General features: G+C 39.6%; 1 protein-coding gene across 5 annotated transcripts in view; it reads left to right on the top strand.

The window, feature by feature from the left end:
- WDFY3 (WD repeat and FYVE domain containing 3) overlaps nt 1–16,524 on the top strand; it is a 153,518-nt gene that overhangs the window by 76,497 nt on the left and 60,497 nt on the right. For 4 of the 5 annotated variants that reach the window (XM_030450431.1, XM_030450427.1, XM_030450428.1 and 1 more), the window contains exons 12-20: nt 64–257; nt 2,281–2,738; nt 3,406–3,489; nt 8,605–8,782; nt 9,833–10,047; nt 10,893–11,005; nt 12,711–12,942; nt 14,160–14,260; nt 15,304–15,522. In XM_030450431.1, the coding sequence (XP_030306291.1) occupies nt 64–257; nt 2,281–2,738; nt 3,406–3,489; nt 8,605–8,782; nt 9,833–10,047; nt 10,893–11,005; nt 12,711–12,942; nt 14,160–14,260; nt 15,304–15,522 (1,794 nt within the window). The remainder of the gene's footprint in view (nt 1–63; nt 258–2,280; nt 2,739–3,405; nt 3,490–8,604; nt 8,783–9,832; nt 10,048–10,892; nt 11,006–12,710; nt 12,943–14,159; nt 14,261–15,303; nt 15,523–16,524) is intronic. The other variant, XM_030450430.1, reaches the window with a different exon arrangement.

Below are 16,524 nucleotides of genomic sequence, written 5' to 3'. Positions count from 1 at the left end.
TTGTTTCTGATTGTGTTTTTCATACTTCTCGTGTTTGTCCCCACCTTCTCCCTTTCTGAGTAGGTATTTTCAGGGAGTTTGGTGGTGCGAGGTGCGTGCACAACATAGTGAAGTATCCGCAGTGCCGGCAGCATGCCCTGATGATCATCCAGCAGCTGGTGTTGTCCCCTAGTGGAGAAGATGATATGGGCACTTTGTTGGGACTGATGCACTCGGCTCCCCCTACAGAACTGCAGCTGAAAACGGACATCTTAAGGGTAAATGAAGTCTTGCTCCTAAGCCTCTATATTAAAACAAAACAAAACCGAACCCAAAACACTGAGAAGGGGATTGGATTGGGTTGGACGGTTGCTGCTGAATGTACATTATCTCTGGAGTTGAGATGTGTGCATTTGATGCATGGGTTTTATTTTATTCCATCTATCCATGGCAGGTTTCAGAATCAGAGATGAAGGCTCCAGTGAGTGAGTATGTGTTTTTGGCATCATTAGTTGTAATTGGCCTCAGTGGATAGGAACTGAGGTCCTACAGTTATGATAATCTTCTATGGTGGGGTATTGTTCAGCTGAAAAAAAGGAGAATAATGGGGGAGGGAAGCAAGCATGTGATTATTTTCAGAGTTGGCTTGTGTTTTTTTGTGGCAGTCTTAATTTAGTTTACCAGTTTGTTAGTTATAAATGCTGAATCAGTTAGTATAAATTGTGTAACCATAGTTGAAGGTAAAGCTGAAGAACTTGCTTAAACAAAGTATTGGAAAGGTAGGAACATAGGGCTGTGACTGGAGGAGAAAGAGAGAAGATTCTCATCTATTTTCCCTCATATTTGGGGTTTTTTGCTGCTTATCTAGACCCATATTTTCTCTCAGAATAGCTAATGCTTTTTCTGTGAATTGGTATAATACTGTGTTTTTAGGGTAGAAAAGCAAAATAATAATCAAATGAGTCCTACTGTAAAGATCTCTGAGACATGTATATTCTTCTCTATTAAAAGGATCTGTAATATTTCTTTGGCAGATGAGCAGCTGCATAATATTGCAGAAGACAGAAACAACAGCTAGTAATATATTGTCAAAAGCATATACTGGCAAGTTCTTAAGTTGTTTCTGACTGCATTTCATTCACAATGCTTAAGGGGAAAGAAGAGATAATGCAGATCCCCATCAAATTTATCAGGGTTTCTGTCCTGTTGTATTTCTCAACCATTGGTGCTGTTGTCAGAAGTTTTGGTTGTGGTTGAGGGCCCAGAATGTGGTAGTGATGTGTCCCTTACTGTTCCTTACTGCCAGGTTTGGCAGGAAGTGAGATATGACCTTCAAAGGAATGACAGTCTATTTCCTTACTCATTTTCTGAGTGCTTAACAAACCTACAAGTATGATTCTGAAGATAGAAGAGCTTGTTTTTCTGCACCAATGAAACGTTCTTCTGTTTGTTATGCTCGTGTAGGGAGACTTTTTCTTCTGTATTTCATAGTCATGTGTGGGTCAAAGTTGTTAGCTGCTTTTTTCTTTGGTTTGCTTTGGTGGGTAGGCTTCCCCACACCCTCATTTCACAAATAAATGAATGTTATTCTGTGGTACCCACTGTTTATACTGTGGGTTTGTATTTGTTCAAGAAGTAAGGTTTTACCTGTTTTGGTTCCTCTCTCTCAGGCTTAATTTTGAACAGCAGCTCGTAAAATGAAGTTGCACTCAGTTCAGAGATTTTCATCATAGAGGAAAACTAAACTAAGTTGGGTTTGGGGGCTAATTCTTTGCTGCTGTTTTTATCTTTGTTTGCTGTTGTGGCTTCCTAGCTGCCAGGTGCTTATGCATTGTAGTTTTCAGTAGATGCTCCAAGATTTAGGTTTCTACCTGCAGTCATTCAACAACTCTGAAAGCATGTGTGAAGTCTGATGGCAGAATAGATTCCTTGCTAATAGCTGTAATCTCTGACTTGTCACTAAGAAAATTACTTGGGGATTTTGTGTTGCATTCTATGCTTGGTCAAGTCTTCTCTGTGGGCAGGTCCACTTATCATCGTAATTTCTTATTTCTAAACTAGGGGCAATATTTTACTTAGCCCTCTTTCTGGTTTTGTTGTTGTTTTTTATTTTGTGAGCCCTTGAGGATGGGGTCTCTTGAAGTGTGAAGTTGATCTTTGGAGTTGTCAGGCATTACCAAATCCTGCCGAATTACAGATATTGATGGTGTATCAAACAAAAGCATTCCTACCTTTTCTCCAGCTTTTTGTAATGCTGCTGCTTTTTTGTTTTTCTTCTTGTTTTGATTGTTTTGTCCATAGGCCCTACTCTTAGTGCTGAGAGAGAGTCACCGCACAAGGACTGTCTTTAGAAAAGTTGGTGGATTTGTGTATGTCACATCTTTGCTTGTTGCTATGGAAAGATCTTTGTGCTCACCGCCCAGGAATGGCTGGGAGAAAGTAAACCAGAATCAAGTGTTTGAACTGCTTCACACTGTGTTCTGCACATTGACTGCAGCAATGCGCTACGAGCCAGCCAACTCTCACTTCTTCAAAACAGAGATCCAGTATGAAAAACTGGCAGATGCTGTTCGGTTGCTTGGCTGCTTCTCAGACTTGAGAAAAATAAGTCCCCTGAATGTCTTCCCTTCAAATACACAACTATTTCAAAGACTTTTGGATGATGACCTAATATCCCTGGAGTCTGTGTCACCTACGCTAAGGCACTGCAGCAAACTTTTTATTTACCTCTACAAGGTAGCCACAGATTCTTTTGACAGGTATGAACTTTGCTTTTTTTTCCCTGTTCTTTCTGCCCTCTTGTTTAAAAACAAACCCAAAAGCCAAGTGCAAAAATTAATTTATTAAATAATTTCAGATAGGGGAAGAAAATGTATATTAATAATGTATTGCATGTACTATTGAAGTTGTAACACTGGCTAACAGTACAGTATAAGGAATCAATGGGGTGAGTAAATCCCATAGTGCTTGTTGCATAAGCTACCTCATTACATTCCTTTTTTTGCTGTCATCTTCAGTGACTGCATTCACCCTTTCTTAAATTCTCTGTCATTCTTTGTAAAGTTTACATAGCTTTAATTTCTTACCCATGTTGGTTATACTTAACTTGCATGGGCTTTACTTTCTCCTCTCACTTTCTGTTTAATATTGAAAGATGTTCTGGTTTGCTACCATGGTCAAATCAGTAAAGCTTCATGGAGCAATGAAACAAGCACTGCAGAGTCATGCCATAAAAGAAGTGCATGCTTTGCATGTCCATGTTTACCTGATGCATGTCACTCAGTAACATCCTTTGTCTTCTGTGTTGTTTCTGGCGAAAGGGACCTGAGTCACAATTTTATTGGTGCTTTTGTGAAACTAACAAGCTTATGGCCTCTGGTTTCTTCTCTAACCTCTCTGTCCTGCCCCTGTCTGTTTTGTCTATAGTCGTGCAGAACAGATCCCTCCCTGCCTGACAAATGAGACTTCTCTCCCCTCTCCCTGGGGTACGCCAGCTTTGTCCAGGAAAAGGTACCAGCCCTTTACAGAGAAGTTTATCTGGCTTCTGATTTCTCTGTTGCTGTTGTGTATCTTGTTTTCCTTTAGTTTGTTTCTCAAGTTGCTTTTTCCTTTTTTTTCTTTTTCTTTTTTCTCCCTAAGGTATGCATTTTCACTGGTGTGTTTACTGGATAAAAAGAAATGTAAAGGTATCTCTCATAATGAATCCAAGGTAGTGATGCTAATGTACTGAGATTAGAGGTGTCTTCAGACTCCTGAGGCACTTAAAACTTTAAGTTTTTAATTCAAAACCAAAGAAGCCTTAGCATAAGAAGTTATCTAAGGGAGGTATAAATGAAACTCAGGAACAGTTCAAGTAAGTTCAGACTAGGCTAGTAGATCAGTTAATACAGCCAGATTTCTTTTTTACTTTACCACTTTTATACAAAATGGTGCTTTCAGTAAGAAGTTGGATGGCTTGTTAAGGTGCTCATTAGTTGGTAATTTCACAGGATAAAAAATAAAGAATGAACTTGTCAATACTTGCCTATCAAATGATGTAGAGGCATGTTAAGTTAAAAGGCTTGGAAACAAAGCACAAAGAGCACAATTCTGAAATCCTAGCACCCACCTTTCCCCTGCCCCCACCCAAACTATTATCTTCTCTTGTGCAAATTAGTGTCTGGTAGATTATTTTACTTTTAAAAGATCCTAGACTTTATTGATTCTGCAGTTTTTGTGACTTACAGACTTGTGCAAATGATGAAAAAGGGATTTTTTCCCAGACCCCTAGGGCGGGGGGGGGGCAGCTGTTAGTTATTTGAAGGTGCAGGTTTGGCAGAGATTTGCGATGGAAGGCTAAAAAGACGTTTTAAAGACAGTGGATTATCTGAGGTGCAGATGTTATGTGGAAAGTTTGGTTATTCTTGTTTAGTGTTCAGTTTAAAATATACCATCAAGTTTCACATTTGGAATGTAAAGTATTTTGCAAAGAGAAGAAAAGCTGCTTTTGGCAACTGCTTTGAAATGAGGTGTTTTTACTTGAGCAGGCAAGTGAGGAGAAGCCTTTTTATAAAGTCTTGCTGAGTGACATTACCCAAGTCATACCTGGGTATTCTGTAGGGTCTGGCTTGGACAAGGCTGCTTCCCTGATCATCCAGAACCTCTCAGACTGTCTTTCCCTATTAACACTGAGGCATTTAGGAACAAATGTAGCTGTTGTGGTTCACTTTAGCTGCCAAACTCCTTTTCACCTCATTTACTCTGAAGAAACTTGAAAGAAAAGTGTGTTTCCTCTGGAGACTTCTTACAGCTTTGGCCCCAGTGTTAACCTCTAGCATAATGATTTGCCCTTCCCTGTACTCCACCGTGCTGTTCTCCCAGGTGTAACTGGCGTGGCTGCTCAGATTTGCTGAATTACTCACATGCACAGGTATGCAGATGCTTGCAGCAGAACAAACACGTGCAGTGCCTGCCAAACAGGAGCTGAATCCGGATGGAATGAATACAGAAATGCCAGATGGGTAGTTGACACAGCCTGGTAATTAAGATATAAATACATGTACATATAAATAGACATGTTAGGCTTCCGTTGGCTTTTGTAGAACTGCTGTTCAAAAATCATGTGTAAGGTGGGGTCAAGGTTGGATAGTTTAAAAAGTCAGTATCCCTGTCAGGTGCTTTGGGCAATTCAGGTAAGGACCAATATTGTAAGGTGGGTACTTGCTGAGGTAAAGAAGTGTTTGGCATGGGTCTTCACAAAGAAAAAAGGCCTTTGGTTGATAACAAGTCATGTAAACCAGTCATGTAAGACTCAAAGCAGAAGTGGACAGGCAGAATCTGTGTGATTTTTCAGATTCATTCTGTAAAAGCATGTTTTCAAGGAGGGGGGGGGGGAAACAGGGCTAGGCTTTTCACATAGTCTGAGCAGCTGTCAGGTTTCTGACAGTTGTGCAGAGTGGTGTTTGTCCTTCCTAGTGAATTCAGTGCCAGTAGCTGGGATCTTCCTCCTTTCAAAAATAAGTGACTTGAGTTTTGTAGTCTAATGCTATTTGATACCTGTGCCTCTTTATAAATATCAGGTATGGTCAGATTCTGCTGAATTGTCTCTTCTGAGAGAAGTGTTTGGTCTTAGTGTTTTTCATTTCCTTTACTTAGCTTCCCCAGGCTCTCCCTTGTTGCTGTCACCTGGTTATCTACCTTTTGGCTTTTGATACAGGTGCTTGAGGAAGAGTCCTGTGTCATATGGCTAAAAAAAGAAGGCAGCACTAAGGACATACATGATTTCTATAAACAAAAATAGTAAACTTCTGGGTACACAGTTCTGGGTACATAGATATGCCAGTACTCTTTCTTAAGTATGTCTGCCATGTTTCAAAGCCATATTTCCTTTTCCCATTGTTATCCTTTCTGTAAACAGAAGGGCTGGAAATAGGTGATCTGTAAGGTCCTGTCCAACCTCAGCCATTCTGTGAAATGGAGCAGATAGGACTTCTGTGGCACATAGCAGTACATAGCTTTGAGACTGACAGAAGTAGAGAATAGAGTGTAACCTTTACTTTAAAATACTTCTACTGGTTGTTTTTAGGAAGTTTAGGTGGTGCTCACTATTGGGAAATGATATGCAGAGTGTTTGTCCTTAAATATATCTTACTTATTTCTTTTCCAGATAGAAATGATGTTGTAATTTTCATCAGGAGTTGTATTTAATGTACCTAATTATATAAGGATGAAACTTTTCAGTTTTATTTTTGTTAATTTAGACAGATCTATGTATCATCTCCAGTAAAATCTTTTTCTGGTTTACACTTCTTCCTTTCTTCTCCTTTAAAGGTATCATGTAAAGAATGTATAAGCATGGCTAAATAAATTTATTGTAGGTTCTGCACTGAGCCCATGGGCCTGTAACATTCATTTAAAACATTAGCAGGATTTTGTAAGATATATTTCCTTTTCCTTGCCTAGAGAAATCTTTTTGAACTGTTTTTTGTTGTTTTGATACAAGTACTCCTTGAATGCAAAAAACTAAATATAAATGGTATTAAAATTATGTGAAATACTTTCAGTGATACAAGATTTAAGAACACTAGAACATTATTAGATGGCTAACAGAAACACAAATCGCCTAGTCTTGACTATATCCCCTTTTCATTTTATTATTTGTAATGTTGAAGCCTAGGCCATTTAAGGCCAGCATCTCATGCTTCTTCATGAGTCATGCTGAGCAGTGGCTGAGATTTTTATTAGGTCTCCCTGTACATCCATGTTATAACCTCACAGACCAGCTGATGAGGTCAGTGAGATAGAGCAGATCACAATGCTTAGATTTGTGCTTAAAAGTGGACAGAAGCTTGTTCTTCAACAAAGTTTTGTGGAGTGGAATTTCATTAAGCTGGAAAGAAACGGATATTTACTTTTTAAACTGTATAGTATGAAGTTTCTATGGAGATGCTCAAGGTGACCTTGAGACAAGGTAGCAGTATCTTTCAGATGAGATGTGCTGCTGTGATGCATGAGAAACAACTACCCGTGTTTCAGTCTCTGTATTAAGACAGATAAAAAAGGTTGAAATAACATCTCTCTATGATAATATTACCAGTTGTTGTGCTGTTCTTAATTCCATTTAATTTTAAGAGACAATAAAGCCTTCCTCTGCCTTCCTCTGCAGACATTTCCATCAGTGAGTCTGCTTGAGAAGTTTAGGAAATTGATGGTGAGAAAGTTTGTAAAACACTAGAAAAATGTATTTTGGCAGAACTTTTACTTAGTGGTTGGTTACAACAGAATAACCAGACTGTTTCATGTTTGCCGAATGAGTAAAAGCATCAGTAGTTTCATCATTCTTCAAAAAGCCTCTTAAAAAGTGCACTTGGATTGTTGCAGATGCCAAGTTGTTTATCTTCCATGAGCCTTTTTGATAGGAACCCTTCTCTTGAAATATTTCTTATCCAGCCCATTTTACAGCTGGCATAAGATTGTGCTTGACTTCTAGTGTTCTTTCTTAGGCTAAATAATCCATTTACTTGCCTTTGTGCACAAATGATGTTTGTTGCTGGGGTGGATATGTACGTTTGAGATGAAACCTTCAAAGTATTTGTTTTCTTTCTTCTTACAAATAAGTATATGTGATCAATACTATGAGAAAATGGTGTGGTTCGGTTGGGGGGTTTTTTTGGTGTATTTGGGGTTTTTTCTGTTGGGTATGAGCCTATCGAGCTATCTTTTACTTCTAAAGTACCATCTTGTAAGGCTGTGTTCAGCAAGCTGCTCATCCCATTCGTGGATTGTGCTGAAAGAACAACACCAAGCTATGGAGCAGGCTGCCCAGGGCAGTGATGGAGTCACCATGCCTGGAGAGGTATCTGAGAGTTGTATAGACATAGTACTTAGGGGTATAGTTTACTTAAGGACTTGTCAGTGTTAGCTTAATGGTTGGACTCAATGATCTTGAAGGTCTTTTCCAACCAAGTTGATTCTGTGTGTGAAGCTGATACTTCTGAGAGCTGCAATGAGAAATATATCTACAGCTCTTGGCTCAAGTGGTTGCTTCTAAACCACTGTGTCAAAACCTCTTTTCCCTGGATCAGGCTAAAGCAGCTTAATGTAAAACTAATTTGTTGTAGCAGTTGTGGAAATGCTGAGAGCCTGTGCACTGCTGGCATCAGTGTACACTGAGACTAATTTTCTGTTTCTTTAGGCTAGTTATAGATTGTTGAGTTTTGTGACACCATGTTTTACAAGCCTTTGTTAATGAAGAGCAAATGTAGAGAAATGCACTCAGAGCTGAACTTGTCCCCAGGAGGAGGAGCAGTGGTAGCTTGCATGCTGCTGGTGCTGTGTGCTGCCACCACAACTAGAATGAAAAGAGGGAGGTGTAAAGGTAACCTTTTAAGTTCTTCAACAGTATAGCACGTGGGGAAAAGACTTCTGAGTTCAAGCATAGTTGAGAAATTAAGACCCTTCTAGTTTGCCTTTGGGCAAAGATGTCCAACAGGTTTCAAAAGAGGAAGGTTCTAGCCTGTCTAACTGAAGGAAGAGGAAGGAGAGGGGAGTAATGTCAGTAGGCCAGTTCAAATTCACAGCTGCTTGAAAAATGGAGCACTCATGATAGATGGGAGTTGTAACCATGGAGTGTTTTCTGTCTTGCAGGCATGCATATCATTCTATTTCAACACCTCCTGTTTGCCCTCAGAAGAGCATAGCTGATGTGAAACTCCAAACAGGGCCCACAGCTGTACAGAGCTCTGATGCAGTCATTATCCACCCTGGTGCTATGCTTGCAATGCTGGATCTTCTGGCTTCTGTTGGGTCAGCTACACACCCAGAGGTAAGGAAAAAACTCTTCTGTCTTCAGCTTTGAGACTGGCAGGGGAAAAAGATAGTTATAAGAAGTAGCAAAGCTGATGATGTCCTCTTGTTTCATCTGAGAAACGAAGACATTTCACAGACTAATTGAGTTGAATGACTGTGGTAACAGATCTGATACAAATGGTTTTATTTCATAGGCTTTGTTTTGTTTGTCTTTTTCAAACTCTTAGCCACAATATAAATTTAAAGAAATGCTGAAGTGGCCATCAAATGAGTTTCCAAGTGTGATGAATTCTTGTTTTCCCTGGTGTATCAGCTGTTATCACATAGTGTAAGGAGGACATGGGATTGGCCATGATAACTTGGTGTATGTGTGCTGTTTGAGTAAGCTGGAATATATTCTAGTTCCAAAATTGTACTGCCTGCTTGGAGCAGTTATCAAATAGAAACCTGTCTTGGTGGTTTATATATTGGAGATTGCTGGACATTTTCTTTGAAGTCACCTAAGTATTTTTCATTTGAGATTTCTTCCCTGAAGAACACTTTATTAAATAGAGTTCTGAAAGCTTACAGCTTTTATTAGACTTGGTTCTTCTTTCTTGTCCTGTGCTGGTGGTGAACATGTCTGCTTTTTGTCTCCAGGACATTAATTCAGCAGTTATCTTGCATATACCTTGTATTTTGCAGAGATCATATTATTAGGAGTAGCTCTGCAATCACACAAATAAAAGTTCAAAGTTCACTCTAAGCATGTAGAACTCCTAAACAGACTGCTTTTCACCAGACTACTGATGAAAAGGAGAGGTTAGTTTAACCATGCTTATCTGAATAACTTCCCTTTATAATGGTGGTGGTAATCCTTCATACAACTTGGTATCCTTTCCCATGAGGAGATGTCTCTTCACTTGCACACACCCCAACATACATGTGGTCACCTATTTAACTAGGGGATATTTTGGTTATTTCTTGCTAATGGTAGTTTCATTTTTATTACTGTGTGTAATGGGCTTCTTTTTATTTACTGTCTGAGTTTGCATCTTTTCAAGTTCCACGGTCTTCTCTTTTCCAGCATGCACTGGATCTCCAGCTGGCAGTGGCCAACATCCTGCAATCTCTAGTACACACAGAGAGAAACCAGCAAGTCATGTGTGAAGCTGGGCTCCATGCACGACTCCTTCAAAGATGCAGTGCTGCTCTGGCTGATGAGGACCACTCCCTGCATCCCCCACTCCAAAGGATGTTTGAAAGGCTGGCCTCCCAGGCACTGCAGCCCATGGTGTTGAGGTCAGGAAGATAGCACTGAAGTCAGGCTGAGCTGAGCCTGGATGGTTTTAAAAGGCTCCTCTTGGTAGAGAGTACAGAGATCTTGTGTGGCAGTGATCCTGTTTTATTTCCCATCAGACAGACTGGATTGCTTCTGTTAATCAGCATGTAGCCCTGGAGACACTGGGAATTGGAGGGAGGAGGAGGGAGAAGTGTGGAGCAGGAAAAACTGTTCAGTGTTTTTCACAGACATAAATATAAGGAAAAACAGGCTGCCCAGGGAGGCTGTGGAGTCTCCTTCTCTGGAGACATACAAAACCCTTCTGGATGTGTTCCTGTGTTTAGGCTGGGCAGGGAGAGATTTTTAAAAGGTTGTTTTAGACAGACGGTTAGAGAAGTTGTGTATGCTCCATCACTGGAAGTGTTAAAGGCCAGGTTAGATGGGACTTTGAGCAGCCTGATATGGTGAAAGATCTCCTGCCCACAGCAGAGGAGTTAGACTTTTGAGATTCCAGCTCAAACCATCCTGTTCAGCTTGCAGAATGTGCATCAGGAGTGTTCTGATGTTCTCCTATGGGATGTGGCAGACTCCTGCCAAGTTTTTTGAATTAAAAGAAGGCAATTTTGAGCTTTATCAAAATTGTTTGAATAGTTAAAATAATGCCAAATTTTGAGAGCATGTGTTCAAAACTTAAATAGTTTCAAATGGATCAGAGGTGTTTCTTGTAGTTATGCATCATTCTTCTTAGTTTAAAGTTATGTGCATTACAAATAATTATTGTCTTTTTTTAAAAAATGGTATTAGAGTTTGTGCTGTTCTAGGAAAACAAATAGATGAAATTATTTGTAATTTTTTGTTGCCCCAGGGAATTTTTACGCTTGGGAAATCCTTTGAACTGTGGTGCTTGGGACAAAAAGCTGTTGAAGCAATACCGAGTGCATAAACCCAGCTCACTGAGTTTTGAACCAGAAATGAGAAGTAAGTCCTGAAGTGCTGGAAATTTGCATAAAGAATGCTTCATTGACATCCCCCAGTTGCATACTTATGTAAAAATTGTAGATAAGCATGCAGAAAAACCTGACTTTGTCCTGGGAAATTAACAGAACAGTTTGATCAGAAGCAGTTCTAAAAGTAGAGGCAATGTAGTACTTGTATTTAATATGTATCCACTGAGGTTATTATAAGTTTTTATTTTAGGAAAAGTAACTAGTAAATATGATGGTAGTTTGCTTTTAAGTCTTGAGTAAATCCTGTGTTTCTCTTTATTTAACAATAAAAAGAAAAATACTTTTCTCAGATACTTCCATGTGCACATCACATGTCATTAAATCTATGTGGTGTGTCTCATGGGTTCATTAAGGTGTCAGATAAAATAATTGATTTTCCTACACTTAAGCATTAATTCCATTTATTTTAGCTAGGCTCAAGTATCTGGCTCATCATTAGTAATGAGGAGAAACAGAATTAGAAAGAAATAAAAAGTACAATTTACCTAATCTGGCAGAACAGTTGTTTCTCTTGTAAGTAGGATTTGGGGCTGGTACACCCACTGTCAAGTCTTTAAAGTTCAGCAGTCCCTTTTTAGCCATTCAATTTTTAGTGCTAAATACTTATAGTGGTTGTACCTGCTGCTCACTTTCAATATATCTACTTTACTAGTATATTAGAAGTGAAATATTTAATAGTATGTGGTAAGTGTGTGTTGAGTACGAGTACCTTAAAAATTCTCAAGAAAAAGGACATACTTTCATCAACTTTAAAAAAATAAATGGGAGGGCAGGGATGGGATGTCATTACACCATGACAATTAATTTTCACTTTTCGTCCTGCAATTATGAATGTGGGAAGCTATTCACAAAGTATTTTGATAGGATATTCACCAATACAAGTTTCCAGAGCACACTATTTTTATTTCTAGGTGTCAATTCGGCCAATGCACATATGAAGATGTTTAGATTATTTAAAAGGACTGGAAAGTATCTTGGATGGTACTGAAATACAAGCGTTAAACGATAAAATAAATAGATTAAATAAAACAGCTGAACTAATGTTATGTCTTCAGGTTCAGTAAATTTAAAAAGAGGAGAGAGATTCAGCTTACCTCTCAGTCATCTCTTTTAGTTAGTTAGTTCGGGTTTTTTGAATAGGGTATTGTCATGAGGGAAGTAAAAAATAAAGACTAAAAATGTGAGCAAAGTTTTTAACCTAGGAAAGAGAAGACAAAGGTAGCTTTTGAATACCACAAGTTATGTTGAGTTTCCCAAGCTAAGCTTCCTGAGCCTTTTTTCTTATTGAGGACTCAGACTTGAGCTCAGAGTTATTGCACCTGAAAAACATAAAGCAGAGCTTTTCCTGCATGTTAAGTCAGGTAGCAGGAATGCTCCTGAAATGAAGCCTCTGCCAAAGGCTCCTGAGGTTAGGCAACAGGATGGCCTCTTGGCTTGGTGTTTTGGCTTTTCCACATTTTCCATGATACCTTGCACAAGATGCTCATCTCTCTGCCTCAGCTGCACCTTTCTATGATGACAATAATTCCCGACGTGTAATCTTCTAGCTGAGAGGATGAACCTAGTAGTTGATGGTGGTTGACATTTCAGCTTTTCTACTGGAAGCAGAACCAAATAAACAGCCTGACAATGCCTGTTTTTCAAAAGTGAATTGGTTTTTTTGGCTTCTACTGCAGCTAGCATGGTGACCTCAATGGAAGGCCTGGGTTCTGACAACGTCTTCAGTTTGCATGAAGACAGCCACTACCGGATAAGCAAGAGCCTGCTGAAGCCAGCAGAAGGGAGCACAGTGCCCCTGACCAGAGTGAAGTGTTTGGTCTCCATGACAACCCCACATGACATCAGACTTCACGGGTCATCGGTGACACCAGCGTTCATTGAGTTTGACACCTCTCTTGAAGGCTTTGGGTAAGGAATCTACAGTGCTTTCAGATGGCATGGGGTGTAGTGCAATGTCTTCTTACTGCCCTCTTTCCAGGATATGCTTGTAATTTTTAGTGGTCTGTTTACAAACCAGAGACAAGAAAGGAATATTTCTCTTTAAGGTCCCTTCCAACTCTAGTCATTCTGTGATGAATTTCCACTCTGTCATTAAGACCAGAACCAAATGCTTGCTTGCTGTATGTGGAAGTGTAGTTGGTGTGTAGCTACACCTGCGTTTCATGTGCCTGGGTTTCATGTCCCTATTAAAAAGGAAGGAATGGCAACATGCCCATGCAGAAACTCATGACTTGCTAGGCTTTATTTGCAACATGTGGATGGCCCAAATGCTGTTTAAATCGCTTAAAATTGCTGAAGAACTTGGAAAGGAGGCAGGTGGCAAAGTGGAAGTACAAATAAAACAGCAGAAAGTTACTGAGCCCGAATAACTGGAAAAAGATGATTGTTAAACTGAAGGGGTAACATGAGTATAACACTTAACTCATTTTGTCTTTTAGCACCCAATATCACCTCCATGTGCTGAATTTTATTTTTTTTCTCTCTCTAAACACCTGCTGAGTAAGACACTTTGAAGATCATGTAATACAGTTTAACTTGACTGTGCAGAAGATGAAAACATTACACCATTCTCAGTAGCTGTTGAAGGAAAAAGTTTTATCCCTTTGGTTATGGAACAGAAAAATGTTGTAACATTTTGTTGTAATTTTGTCCTGTACTCTAAAGGGTAAATATTATCAAAAATTACTATAGAAATTCAGACTAATAATATAAGGAACAGGTATTCCTTAACTGCCTATGGACTGGTCCAGCTTGCGAACAGGCTGAAAAACAGTATCTCAGAGAGGGCAGTGTTGTGAGTTACAGGCAAGTAGGATGATTGTGTGTGACACCTTGAATTATAAGTAATTGTACAGAACCTGTCACAGAACCTGTACACAACCTGACACCCTGGAGACATGTGAGCTTCTGCACCAAAGACCCACACTGACAAAGCTCTTTACATGGAAAATAATTTAGCCTCACAAGGAGAGATCTTGAGAATTAATTTCTGCTTTTCATTAATGCATGCAGTCAAGGAGAGTGATTGTGTTCTTATGGTGTGTTTTCCTAGGCTATATTTTTTTGTATTGAATGCCAGATATATTAACTCTCATCAACTTTCTTCCTGGTCCTCTGTTTAACAGCTGCCTGTTCTTGCCAAGCTTGGCTCCCCATAATGCACCTACAAACAATGCTGTTACAACAGGACTTATTGATGGTGCAGTTGTCAGTGGAATTGGAACAGGTAAGTGCTGAAGTCTGACTGCTAGCAATGTTTTCTAGTGCTCTCTAGTGCTCTTACATTTCTTTGTCACTGGTGAAGTATTAGTATGGTGTTGTACATCGTGCACCTGTACTTGAGAACTTCTTGTGCCTTTGTGTATGTGTTCCTGTTGCTTTTTACCTCCAGCTCAATGGAAAGCAATATAAGACAGCAGTGTGTGATTGCTTTAAAATACAAGGCTTTCAGCATAAAGTTGTTATCTAGAGAAGTGTGTGAATAAGGAACCTGGATGCATTGAGAACAAGTTGAGGAAGTAGTGTGAAGAGCATAGGAAGAATGGAAGGAATTGTAGTGCTGTACTCGTGGCCTACCTCTGCTGAAATTCATGACTGAATTTATTACAGGTGTAGTGACAACATCACAAAAATCCTGTTTAAATTGTTTGCTTTTCCTCATACTTGTTCATCCTACAGGCTGTCCACCTCGTGTGCTTTGGGACTAATTGAAGTGATCACTTGGTTAAAAAGAGGTGTGAAGTCTAAAATCTAAGCTGAAGGTTTGCCACAGTAAGATGGAATTAGTGTTAGACAGTACTTGAAGTCTGAGCATTTTGTTGTTCTGGGGGAGCATCCAAGGAGATGAAATGGAGTCAGCTGTATGTGATGGAGGCATCTTCTTCAAAAAAAGGCTTCAGTGTGTCACACCTGTTGAAGAAGCCTCTCACAATGATATTAGCAGTTTCTGAGGGCCTGATCTATTTCCATTTTTTTTCTCTGGGTAACTAAAACCACATTGATCAGAACAAGCACAGCTTCAGAGCTGTGTTTTACTTTTAGAACAAGAGGGAATAGTGTAAAAATCTTGCTTTACTTGGTTTTTATGTGGCTTTTCCTCCAAGCTTGAGTCAGAAATGAATGAAGTAACACTGAAGTTCATGAAAGGAAAGTTTGAAAAAGCACTGATGATACCAAATGAGCTGATAGGAAAACAGGAGCAGGCACAAGTAGATATCCTATGTGCTAGGCTATACCACCTATATAACGGACTTTCATTTTTGGTTTTAGGTGAAAGATTTTTCCCACCTCCGTCTGGTTTAAGCTACTCAACTTGGTTTTGTATTGAACATTTTAGCACACCTCCAAATAACCATCCTGTGAGACTTCTTACTGTAGTGCGGCGTGCGAACTCCTCAGAGCAGCACTATGTCTGCCTTGCCATTGTCCTCTCAGCAAAAGATCGGTCACTGATTGTTTCAACTAAAGAAGAATTGCTTCAAAATTATGGTAGGAGTTCTGTCATGGCATCAGTTAATCCTGACAATACTATGGGGGTGCAACAGCAAGGTTGTTTTGAACCTAGTATTTAGAAGAGTTGTGTGTGATGAAAGTTTAGGTGCAGCTTCACCAGCTCCCAGTGGGTTTTGACAATGGAAAAGTGTAAACATTTGTGCAGAAATTAAGGAGCTTTTATAATTTCTAAAGAATATTCGATACCTGCATACAAAGAAACCCCATGCATTCTAGATTTGAAAGAGGGATTCATAGAATTGTAGAATGGTCTGGGTTGGAAAGGACTTTTCAGACCATCTAGTTCCAGTGCCCCTGCCTTAGGCTGAGATATTTCCCACTAGAGCAGGTTGCTCAAAGCCCCATCCAACTTGTCGTGGAGCATTTCTAGGGGTGAGGCATTCATGGTCTCCCTGAGCAACCTGTTGCAGTGTCTCACCACCCTCATAGTGAAGAATTTCTTCCTAATGCCTAACCTCAGTCTACCCATTTCCAGTTTAAAGCCATTATGCCTTGTCCTGTTGCTACATGTGCTTGTCAAAAGTCTGTCCCCAGCTTTCCTGTAGCCCCCTTCAGGTACTAGAAGGCTGCTATAAGGTCTCACTGGAGCCTTCTCTTCTCCAGGCTGATCATCTTAGTAGCTCTCCTTTGGACTCACCCCAAGAGTTTCTTAGAAGATTTTTGCTTCAGGCTTAGCTGTTTCAGGCTATGCTCTTTATTATACCAAAACACTGGGTAACAAGTGGCTATCAAAAATCTTTTCCTGCTTCTGTTTTCACCTTTTGAGTAGTAGCAGGCACTTATAAATAACTAATACAACTGTTATTATTATTAAAAAAAAGCCTACGACAAAGTAGGCCTATGTAGAACATTCTTTATCTTCACACTAAGTGGACATCCACATCATGAATCTCCTAGTAGAAATCAGGTTCAAAACCTAAAGCTATATTAAGACCCATAGTATAAGGAGGGAACTAAACCTCTTGTAAGGATATTGAC

This window comes from Calypte anna, chromosome 4B (assembly GCF_003957555.1).
Source record: "Calypte anna isolate BGI_N300 chromosome 4B, bCalAnn1_v1.p, whole genome shotgun sequence".
In the NCBI taxonomy this organism is placed as follows: Eukaryota; Metazoa; Chordata; class Aves; order Apodiformes; family Trochilidae; genus Calypte; species Calypte anna.
Note: the sequence above shows the minus strand (reverse complement) of the source record. Positions and strands in the feature narration are given on the sequence as shown.